The 12,246-nt window shown below is 32.2% G+C and overlaps 1 protein-coding gene across 2 annotated transcripts in view; it reads left to right on the top strand.

Annotated features, from left to right (window-relative positions):
* The window catches only part of LOC106668610 (histone acetyltransferase KAT6B-like), a 37,822-nt gene that overhangs the window by 482 nt on the left and 25,094 nt on the right, over positions 1 to 12,246 (top strand). For both annotated transcript variants that reach the window (XM_014397516.2, XM_014397517.2), the window contains exon 2: positions 10,278 to 11,090. In XM_014397516.2, the coding sequence (XP_014253002.1) occupies positions 10,509 to 11,090 (582 nt within the window). In that variant the 5' untranslated portion in view covers positions 10,278 to 10,508. The remainder of the gene's footprint in view (positions 1 to 10,277; positions 11,091 to 12,246) is intronic.

Genomic DNA, 12,246 nt, shown 5'->3' on the forward strand with positions numbered 1-12,246 from the left:
CGCCGACCGCCGAAGCCCGAGTTCCCGTCTCCGCTCCCCCTTGGCCTAAATTCGCTCCGGCCGCAATTTTATCACAACGATTCATCTCCTTTATTAACATTTTACGACTTGAGAAAAACAAAGCCGACACCGCTCAATCCGCGGTCCGAGTTTTCGTCTTTGTTTTTCTCTTTGTCGATGCCGCCACGGCATTCCGACGCGCTTTCGTCCGACACTCGGATGCCCTTAAACGCACATTTGCCCTAAAACACCCTTCATGCGACGCTAAATGTTTTTCGGATAAAAAACGTCTTTAAATAAAAAACAGAACAAAGAGATGTCATTCAAAAGCTTTGTTAGTTATGTACAAAAAAGCCGAACTTTCCTCCCGCCGTTTACCCTTTAAAAATAATTTTGTTTATTGTTTAAAACGATCAAAAACCCTAAGTTCATATATTTTTACACCTGCCTTTGCTTGTTTACGAACAATTCTTAAATTATTTACAGTTTTTTTTTAATAGTTTAGTTTCTTAAATTATAGAATAAAATAGAAGTTTATTTCAAAGTGTAACATTACAACTTGTATACTAAATTTACAATATTCTCCAATAAGAAAAAAATATTTCTTATCTTATTGTATTATTAAATCTATACAGCTCTGTTGAACAGCGGAGAAAATTTTTTTCTCCGACAATTGCATGCCTTTTTTCCAACAATTTCTGTACTCTGTTGACCACGATCATACACAACGTTCTTAATTTTTAACAGACAGATGCCTTTTTTTTTTGTGTGTGTGTTTATTTTTTGTTCGACGATTTCTGTACTGTTTTGAACATCAAGACGGCCGTTGTTGGTTTTGTATGTTGTTAAGTAGGCAGACTTTGTTTTCCCGACAATTTATTTACTCTTTTGAACATCAAGAGACACCGCCGTTCTTAGGTTTTGCATATACATTGGATAAGTAGACAGGCTGCTTGTTTTTCTGACAAATGTCTGCACTCTTTTGAGATTCAAGAGACACAGCCGTTATTGGCCGTGCAAGTTGACTCCTTAAATAGGCACACTGTTTGTTTTTCTGACAATTTATTTACTCTTTAGAACATCAAGGGACACTGTCGGTCTTAGTTTTGGACGTTCACTCCTTAGATAGACAGGCTGCTTGTTTTTCCGACAATTTCTGTACTCTTTTGAGTATCAAGAGACACGGCCGTTATTGGCCGTGCATGTTGACTCCTTAAATGGGCACACTGTTTGTTTTTCTGACAATTTATTTACTCTTTTGAACATCAAAAGATACTGCCGTTCTTAGTTTTGCACTTTGATTATTTAAATAGGATCAAGAGGCTCTGATGTTCTTAGTTTTCGCATGTAGATCGCTTAAGTAGACTGGCTGTTTGTTTTTCCGACAATTTCTGTACTCTTGAACATCAAGAGACACGACCGTTCTTAATTTTGTATGTGTTCTCCTTAAGTAGGGCAGGTTTTCTTAGTTCAACCATGCTAGTTTTGTTTTTCAATAATTAATGTTTTTTTTATTGTGTGTTTATTATTAAGATTTCTGTACTCTTTTAAACATGAAGAGACACGGCCGTTATTGGTCGTGCATGTTGACTCCTTAAATAGGCACAGTGTTTGTTTTTCTGACAAATTATTTACTCTTTAGAACATCAAGAGACACTGCCGTTCTTAGTTTTGGACGTTCACTCCTTAAGTAGACATGCTGCTTGTTTTTCCGACAATTTCTGTACTCTTTTGAACATCAAGAGACACGACCGTTCTTAATTTTGTATGTGTTCTCCCTAAGTAGGGCAGGTTTTCTTAGTTCAAACATGCCGGTTTTGTTTTTCAACAATTCCTGCACTCTTTTGAACACCAATAGATTCAGTGTTTTTATTTTTTATTTTATTTATTTATTTTTTAATAGTGTTTTTTTTTACGACGATTTCTTTACTCTTTTGAATATTAAGAGACTCTGCCGTTCTTAGTTTTTGTATGTTGTCTCCTTAAGTGAACAGCCTGCTCGTTTTTCGAAAAATTTCTGTACCCTTTTGAACATCTAGAAAGTCATATTTCTTAGATTTCTTCTTTTAAATTGCATGATCGTGTGCAAGCAGGAGTTTCAAATATCAAAATTGATTGAATATCAAAACTATTTACAGATAGATTTAATTTCTCTTAATACATCTTTGTTTAGGTAGGTGGAAAAAAATTCACTTAAAAACGATAAAAAGGATGAAGGTGGGGTGAGTATGTAGATTGACGTTTTGTAAATGATGGCTCTACTCACAGATTTGTTGTTTACATGATTCGATTAAACGCTCATCATCAGGTTGTAGGAGTACATTAAATTGTGTGTTATGCACCATCAATAGCTGGTTTTTAATATATCTCAATTTTGAACGAGGAAAAAACGTGAATTACAACTAAATAATATCCTAACTAATACTGTAAGAAATTAATTTTAATTAGTATTTATTTGGATGTCAAACAGTATTTAGAGTACATGTTTAAAATAGGAGGTAAATCATTGTAAATAGGCTTAAGAAAATTCTTAATAAATAGACTTAGAGTTAATAAATCTTTTTTCAAAATCTAATTTTAATCGCAATTAAATGAGCTTAAATCGTTTTTCGTTTGCTCTTTTTTTGCATATTTTAACAAACATTGTGTAAGCAAAGTAGGGGTCAGAAATTGGCCAAAACTTGGACCCAATTGCCATGATTCTAGCGTCATAAAACTTTTAGATACCGACTTTTGCGGAAATCTGTATAAATTAATTTTTTAACTGATAATTTCGACGCCTGTCTGCCTGACTGGCATTTCTAGTGCAAACTGGAACATAATTTTTCTCAAAAGCTAATGGACCGATTTTCATGGTTGATAATTCGTTTTAAAGAAATTGTCAAGTGCAATTATAAACAGTATCAAATTGAAAATGACTATTATTTCCATTAAAAAAAGGTTAATTTCTGACAAATAATTTTGCTATTTTGTGTATTTTTTTATAGAAATATTTTATTTATTTTAATGGTTCATGCGCCCTTAAAAAGCTACGTTTCTCTTCTTTCAAATGGTCTACTAGACATTAAAATCCTGTTAACTATTTTTGAATTATCCCCGTTTCAATCAGATATTCCGATATCGACTTCTCAAAAATATGAAAAATATTAGGGGTTAAAAAAATAATCAATAAATTTAAATTCAAACAAATATTTAGGGATCTCTAGAGGTGCTAAAACGAAATTTCATATTTGTTTCACTAAAAAAATTATGACCTAGTTTCTTAGAAAAATATTTGGTTTTTAGAAATTTTTTGGTTATTGATACACTTTGGTAGCTTTTACTGTACTTTTATTGCTATCTTCATAAAAATGCTGTAAAATGATATATTCACATAGTTGATTTGAGCAAGTAGAATAGAGGCAAATAGAATAGAATAAAAATATTAAAAAAATTAAAACTGAAATTTTTTGGCGAAACCACAAGGCCTATTCACAAGAATTGGCGGATACGTGTCCGATATTTGGGGGTAAGAATCATAAAAAAAGTTTAGTCCAAATCCTTTACCTACCGACCTGGTCGGCCCTTTGTTAGATGTCTTCTTAAATTACATGATCTTGTGTAACAGCCGGTTAAAAAAATCAAATTTCACTACCAATTTTACCAATTTTATTTCATCGAATTTTTGTTTTGTTTTATAGAGGTGTAACACCTATGATTATCTGGTGGAAAAAACAAGGATTCGCTCATTGTCTTTTATTCAAAAAATCCCCTCTATTTTTTACCTTTTATTTGTGATCGGATGCATAAAACCCTTCGACTGAAAATAGCTCTTGTTTGCCCACCTATTTTTGGAGAGCGGGCACATTTTGTTGGTGGGAATTTGTTTTTGGTGCACACGAATTAAATAAACCCGGTCGAACCCGTTGGTCGTGATTCCAATTTTAATATTAAACTGACGGATCATTTATGGACATATTTTTGGAGTGATTTGTGTTTTTCCTGGGACTATTTATGTGCCTTTGTTGAACTCCAAGGGACGCTGTGCGTTGTTGGCTTTGTCGTTTTCTTAGCCCAAACATCCCTGTTTTGTTTTTCAACAGTTTCTTTACTCTTTTGAAGATCAAGAGGCACTGCCGTTCTTAGTTTGATTAGTTTCTTTCTTAAGTAGGCAGACTTTTTGTTTTCCAACCATTTCCTATGCTTTTGCACATCAAGAGAAACCAAGTACTTAGATTTCCTTTTAAATTAGATGATCGTAAGTTAACACTAGTTTCAAAAATCTAAGTTATTGAATCCCTTGGTTATATGCAATTCGATTAAAAAAACAGATATTTCAACAAAAATTCTAAAAATATTATTTCTGAATTCATTTTAGCATCAAGAGATATTTCGCTTATTTTGCAAATTGTTTTCTTACATTGTTTTTTTTTTCAATAAATTTTATACTCTTTTAAATATCGATAGATACTGAGATTACATTACAGGATTACAGTAAGGATTACATTACAAGTTTATCACTCTGCAAACCGCAGAAGGAAATTTCACAAACTGTACATACACTGAACTGCATAAGTGATATAATTTTACATTTTGTTTTTTCATTTACTCTAAATGAAATACATATTTATATTATATATAAATCTGGGAAAATGTAATTTAAAATGCACATAAACATAAAGCTTTAATAAAAATTATGTTAAATGTGTTTGTCATAAAAAATTGTATTGGACCATGATGATCAGAGATGATGAAACTATATTGCAAGATAATTTAATAATTAATAAATAATTTAATAAGTTTTGCATGTTGTTTTCTTGAAAAGGCAGACGTGTTTTCTTTCTCTTTTTTCTGTTAAAAGTAATTTTCATACACGTATGCCATTAAATGTCTTGGTTTATAAACAATTTGTTAAATATTTTTTAGGTTTTTACTCATTTGATCAAAAGTCATGCGCTATTATTCTTGCGTGTTAGTGTTTTTGACATGCCTGTGTTTTAAACTATTTCTCAAGGGACGTCATGCGTGGTTGGCTTTATTGTTTTCTTACGTCAACAATGCATTCTTTTGAACACCAAGAGACACAGTGTTGTTAATTTGTTAACATGGATAGACTTTTTGTTGTTGTTTTTTTGTCCGACGATTTCTGTGCTCTTTTGAACAACAAGAGACACTAGATTTTTAGTTTTCTATATTGCTTTATATATTTTAATTTTTGCAGATTTTTCTTCGAATCCCCTGTTGTATATATGCAATTCGATTAAACATGATATATTACAACAAAAAAATACAAAATTATTATTTCTGTACTCTTTTGAACAAAAAGAAATATTGCGGTTTTCTTACCTAAAATTATGTTGTTTTTCGTACATGTTTCATTTTTCATATATTCTTCCGAAACAATTTTTATACTCTTTTGAACGTCAAGTACCCTTTAAAAACATTAATGCAGTGAAAGCCTGGGAAGCTAATCTGAATATCTCTTTTCCGTTTATTATGCATTATATAATAACAAATATTATTTATTTATTTTTTTAATGTAAGGAGGTCAAAGTTGATCGAATCTCCTGTTCTTGTTACACGGTAAATTGAAAATATGACTGTTTATTTACATTGTTTTATTCAATAACAAATTATCGATCAAATAAAAACAGACCCTCTTCGACCAAAATAATAACAGAAACCGTTAGAAAAATCACAAAAACGTGTCAACATTGTCGTGATAACAAAGATCTATCCGGGTTAATTTCTAGGATAAACAAGAAACAATGAACTGTAGGTGAGTAATGTTTGCCTATTGTCATAGACATACAAATAAAAAAATTTTCAGTAAAATGTATGCGGTGTTTTCATCCGGACGCGGAGCACCTCAGTTATATAAATGGCATTTCAAGGACGACAATTTTCAAACCAGTTTTTATCGATCAAACATATATTTTTTGCAGTTCGAAGAAGTCAAATTTACAATTCGTTGTATACGTTAAAATTATGATGATTTAATAAATAGTGCAATTTGGTATTCAAAATCATGTAGTTTAGAAAAAAGAATAATCCCCCCCCCCAAAGAAAAAACAAACAAACATAATTTTCAACCTCACTAGAGCAATGTCTATTAAATTAATTATTATTGACAGCAATGAAAACTCAACTTAGAAATTATTTTGCTCAAATATGAATATTAAGTGCATATTTAAATGGTATGCATTGCATTAATCTCTTTGATGATAAACTTTTTAAATCAATTGGTACTATTGTTGGCAATTAGTAGTGGTTGAAATTTTTTTTGTCTATCTATTTTCTAAACATTTTGATTTATTACGATGCCATGACATATTCGAACACGGAAAACTGCAAATTATAGGCATTGGTTAGATGGTATTGGGTAAGGATTGACACTTCCAACCAAATAATTTGGTCATCATTACCATAGATATTTTTTTTGTGTTAAAACTCTTCATTTGCAATGTCAGAATTTCATTTGTATGTATTTGGTGTGCAGATTGTTCAAATTAAAAAAAAAAAAAAAAATCTGTCGATAAAACTAGAAAACTGACCTTGAATGTTGTGTCCTGACAAACAAAATCAAACACATCATGCAAACAATTATTATAATTTGTATTAAAAAATGGGTGCATAAATATTTACAAAAATTACCAAATTAAATTAGATTTTGTACGTTTTTGGTGTTTCTTGACCACTGTTTAAAGTCCAACATTTGCCACTTAATATTGATGTGATGACTATGTCCTAAAATTAAGCCTTAATTGCTAAAAATTTTTTTCTAATTGGTATTAAAACTTTTTTAATTGTTACTGTTTGTTTATTAATAGATAAATTGCGGGTTTATATATTTGTAACTACAGGCGATATGTTATTTTAGTTTAAAATCTTACATCTTTGTCTTTGTAAAACAAACCTATTGATACAACACATTCATTATTTATTATGAAACAATTAGTTTGAAATCTATTCACACTTTATCATCTAATAAAAACAACAGATCCACAATATTTATTCATATATATTTATTTTATTTTGCATTATTACTTTAAAAAAATCCTTTATGGTTGAAAACAACTGATATTTTTCACTGTCGGGAATTTAATTATTTTCCTTAATCGATTGTTTATTAAATTGTTTGTTTTTAATTTTCCTTTTTGCCGCTAATTAATCCTCTATACAGGTACAATTTTAATAAAATGTTCATGTATATATATATTTTTTAAATTAAATAAACAGTGTTTATTTCATTCCAAGTCAAGCTTTTATGACAGTGACGTGCTGGCGAAAAAATTCTGATTACACATCACGGAGGATGGAAAAAATATAAAAATTACATTTTGTTTCAAAGGACGAAAAATAAGTGAAATGTTCGTAAAATGTAGTGTGGTTTTTCGTTACGTAAAATATTATGCCCTAATTTATAATTCAGATTCCATTTGTCAGGTTTTCTAGTGCTGAAAAGGTTTCAAAATGGATTTTGAGTATTTAAAACAAAACTATTTCTATAATCTTGTGAAATTCAAGTTATATTGATCAGTGTGCATTTTATAGGTTTGAATCATGCCATTTTCTATTAAAACTGAAGAAGACGAATAAATTAATAGTAAACGGTATCCAGGCTTTCTTCTTCAGGTTTTATTTGCATTAATATGTTTGACTATGTTGATATTAAATTCTATTTTAATGGTTTTGTCCAGTAATCATAATTTTATATAGATTTTTCAAGTAATATTTTAACTCTCAATTTGCACGAATTCTTTGTCAGGATCAGAACTAGAAAAAATCGATTAAGCTTGTAATAAAACGGCAGTTTCAATATTTGACTATCCACAAATTAAATAAACACGTTTATATTTATAGTTGGTTTTGACATTTTTCAAAAACTTTAATAAATTAGTTATTCACAACGTTTTCATTGCACTAATGGGTCTTTTGTTCATGAGGTTCTTTTCCGGAGTCTGATTACCATTTTTACAAGGTCTTGTTTGCATGTATTAAAATTAGACTACTGCAAAGAAAATAAATTGAATTAAAAGTAAGCTGTCAAAAAAGGAAAATATTCGTCATAATGGGCTGATCCGCCTTGATTAGTCTTTGTTGATCCCAATTTGTTTGTCGTAATTCCTAATGGGTATTTTCATACCAGGGGCAAAAACTATGGATTTTTGACCATTTTTGACGTATCAAATCCTTTTCCCAGAAAAACCAGGAGTCCTTCGCGCATATTCTTTTTCAGGACACAAACGACAATTTAGAGTAATTTTGTACATGGCTACAGACATGTTTACCCGGTCAAAAAAGTAGTCAATTTGTCGTCAACTAGTTTTTCCCTCAAAACTGACGAGACCTCCATTTTGTTTTTGTGTTATTTACTCTTGCGTAGTAATTCCTAACGGATCCTAACATTCTGTACTTGACAGTCGGAATTGGTCTTAAGTAACAAACATGGCCTTTTTTTTCAACAAGTCGTACTCTTAACACTGGAGTACTTTGCGAGAAGTTCCATAGCCTTTCAGGATACCAGAAATACCTATTTTAAAATAATTATACTATAAAAGTATATTTTTTAGATAATAATAATAAATGAGTAGTAGTCGTTAGTAGTTTGATTTTGTAATAATTTTGATAAGGGGTTTATTAACGTTTTTAGTTGTTTTTGAAAGCTTTATTGTAACTGATTGATACTTGTAGGACGGAGGTGAAGGATAATGAATGAAAGTGAGTCATTGTGAGGGTTAGGAGTGTAGAAAAGTGATTGTGTGAGTGAATGAGGAAGGTAAAGGAGTGTGAATGAAAGTGAGTGAGGATGGTAAATGAGAGTGAATGAAAGGAGTGTGTGAGTGAGGGAGGGAGGTGGAGAGAAGAGCGAATGAAATTGATGTAGAAATGGAGATAAAGGAGAGAAAATTAAAATTAGTGAGGGAGATAAAATAGAGTGAATGTAAATGGAAGATTAAGGGAGGTACAAGAGAATGAATGAAAGAGAGTGTGTGAGTCAGTGAGGAGGTACAGGAGAGTGAATGAAAGTGTGTGAGTGATTGAGGAAGGAGTAAGCCGATTAGGTTGAGGTGGTCAGAGTTGAGAGCACAATCACTTTCATCTCATTTATCACTTTCATTCATAATTCACCTTCCTCACTCATTTTCATCCACTCTTTACTTTCCTCATTCACTCACACAATCACTTTTCTACACTCCTAACCGTCACAATGACTCACTTTCATTCATTATCCTTCACCTCCGCCGTACAATTACAAACACTAGCCTAAGTATCAATCAATTTCTATAAAGCTTTCAGAATGATTTTCAACACCCAACAGTACAATAATAAACGAAATTTTCAAAGCCCAATAAGACTTCATAACACACAATCATTTTTTAATCGTTCTCTCTGCGGCACAATTAAATATGAAATTGTCGGTTTAACATTAACCTTATTTCATTGCTTTTTATCTCCTTGAGTTCCTATTAAGAATTACTTATCTATTTTTAATTTTCCTGAAATGGACGAGCACCGTTTGCTTTTGTTTTTTGTTTGTTTTTGTATTTATTTATACCCGCTCGTTGCAAATTATCTTATTTTTTCGGTTTACCCTTTTCATTTTGGTATTTTCAATTATTAGATTTGATTAGGTGATAGTTTGTTTATAATTGTAGATATTTTTTACGATGATCGTGTGAATTTGGTATTTTATTACTGACTTATATTAGTCATTTTACCCATTAAAAATTTGTATTTACCATCTTGTATTTTTTGATTAGTAATTGGATCTTAACTCGGTAATGATTAAATTTAAAAATATTCCAATTTATAGTGCAAAAAACTTGACTGCCATTGGCATCGTTTCTTACCAATTCAGAAAATCTTTCCCAACAACTCACTTAGTTTAGGCAATTTTCCTTTTGTAATCAGTTCCCTGGTATTGCAGGTCCGGATATTCTCGCTGTTTTTTCTCAACTCGCTGTTATCTAGACCTTTTGAGTTTGAGAATAAACAGCGACAACATCCGGACCAGAATTGTGGCCAAGTTTTTTATAATGTTTTAGAAGGTGTGAGTTTTTCCTGAGGTCCTAGGCAATATTGAATTATGTATTGCTGAAACTGTTATTTTTGTCTTTCGCCTAAGATTTTAAAAACAGGTTAATTTGTGTAAAAAAAATCAATGATGCATTTTTCTCGTTGATGATGTACTGAGTCAATAATAAATTCTTAGTGTATGTAAAGTAGTGGATCTTAACGAATTTTGTAGTGGACCTTAACTAATTTTCGTCATTAACTAATTTTGTTTGTTGTAGGTTCCATGTTCCAGCGGAGAGACTGCGCGGGCCACAGTGTTAGATTTATTCGTAAAAATGAGTATTGAGTATTATTCAGAATGTGATTTCGCCGTGAGGACATTATGCATATTGGAGCAATGCCGCTCCTTAGGAAGAACAATAAACTAGTGCTAATAGAATATTAATTAAAAAAACAAAACAAAAACAGTGGTAGTGTTAAGAGAAAAAAAAACTGTTGAAAACTTTAAAATGAAAGAAGACGAGAGTACGGAGCAATGGTTGAAATGGGTTTTGGACGCCATCAACAAGATTCGACAGCAGAAGCAGAGGCCGTCTGTGGAAAGGATCGTCAACGCGATCAAACAACACGAGCCGGCCACAGAATCAACGATCACCAACCATTTGGACGATCTGGTCGAAAAAGGACTCGTCCTTAAGGTGATCAACAAGGGAAAGGAGTCTTTCAAAGACCCAGGCGGTGCCCACAACAGGTTTATCGTCGTCGACAAGGACGCGGATCTCATAAAGGTTGTCGTCAAAGCCGTCAAGGATCTGGACGACGGCGACGGCTCCTCTCTGAAGTCCATCGAAAAGTACGTCCAGCAGTCAAACTGCCTCAACATCAAGCCGGGCGTCGATTTGAACCAAGTCGTTAAGAACTCTCTGAAACGCGCTGTTGAACGCAATTTGGTGATTTTGGACGGCAAGTATTACAAAGGGCTGTACGACGAACCGAAAACTCCAAAGTCCTACTACAAGAAGTCCGGTTTTGATTCATCTCCCGGGAAACCGGGCCGCAAGAGGAAATCAGACTCAGAAGAACCTCCTAAGGTAAGATATAATTTCTTTTAAGCTTTAGATAGCTATTGGTGTAAAAAATATTTGTTTCAACAATTTGGTATATATACATGCGGTTTCTTGTTGAGGTCTGCGGGGTGATGAACTAATTAGGTTTTTTCTAATCAGCCTAGTCTCGGTTTGATTTTCCAGAGTCTTTGTGCTCAATTTAAACACAAATTATAAAGTTTGATTGTTTGGAAAGTAAAAACACGTAATTGTAAAGTTCTGAGAGAATTGTGATTAGTTCTATGACAAGTAGCTTCGACGTCTATTATCATTGGATTATCAGCCTTTATGCACAATTTAAAATCAAATTGAAAAATCGACAAGTTTTGAGATATTGTGATTAGTTCTATGACCAGTGGCTTAGACGTCTTCGAACATCCTGGTCAGTCCAGTCACGCTGAGTTGGTTTACCAGAGTCTTTGTGCAGAAAAGTAAAGTTTGAGTAAAGTTAAAAAAATGTAATAATTAAAAATCGAGATATTTTAATTAGTTTTATGACCAGTAGCTTGGACGTCCTTGATAATCCCGATTATCCTTGTCTGGATGGTTAGGTTTGCCAGATTCTATGCAGAATTCATATTGAAATTGTAATGTTTGAAATATTATAAAATAAAAAAAAGGAATGATTAGTTCTATGACCAGTAGCTTAGACGTCTACGAACATCCTGGACCGTCCAGTCTCGCTGAGTTGGTTTACCAGAATCTGTGCAGAATTTAGAAACTGATTGTAAAGTCTGATAGATTATAAAGTTAAAAAAATGTAAATTTTAATTATTTCTATGATCAGTAGCTTGGACGTCTGTGATAATCCCGATTATCCTCGTGTGGATGGTTAGGTTTGCCAGAGTCTATGCAGAATTCATATTGAAATTGAAATTATTTACAAGTTTTCAGATATTGTGATTAGTTCTATGGCAAGTAGCTTGGACGTCTGTGAGAACTGGTTAGCCTAGTGTCTCTGGTTTGGTTTAACAGTAATTTGGCATATCGCCATCTTCGTGGGTGATGGGCTCGCGTTTACTTACTACTACTTACTTTCTAATTGTAGCATTGGAAAGATAAGAAATTTGGAAAAACGTAACAAAAATGTAATCAACAGGTTGTGAGATATTCTGTCGAGGATTAAAGCGATTAATTAGCA

This window comes from Cimex lectularius, unplaced genomic scaffold, assembly GCF_000648675.2.
Source record: "Cimex lectularius strain Harlan isolate CLEC.00 unplaced genomic scaffold, Clec_2.1 scaffold111, whole genome shotgun sequence".
NCBI classification, from domain to species: Eukaryota; Metazoa; Arthropoda; class Insecta; order Hemiptera; family Cimicidae; genus Cimex; species Cimex lectularius.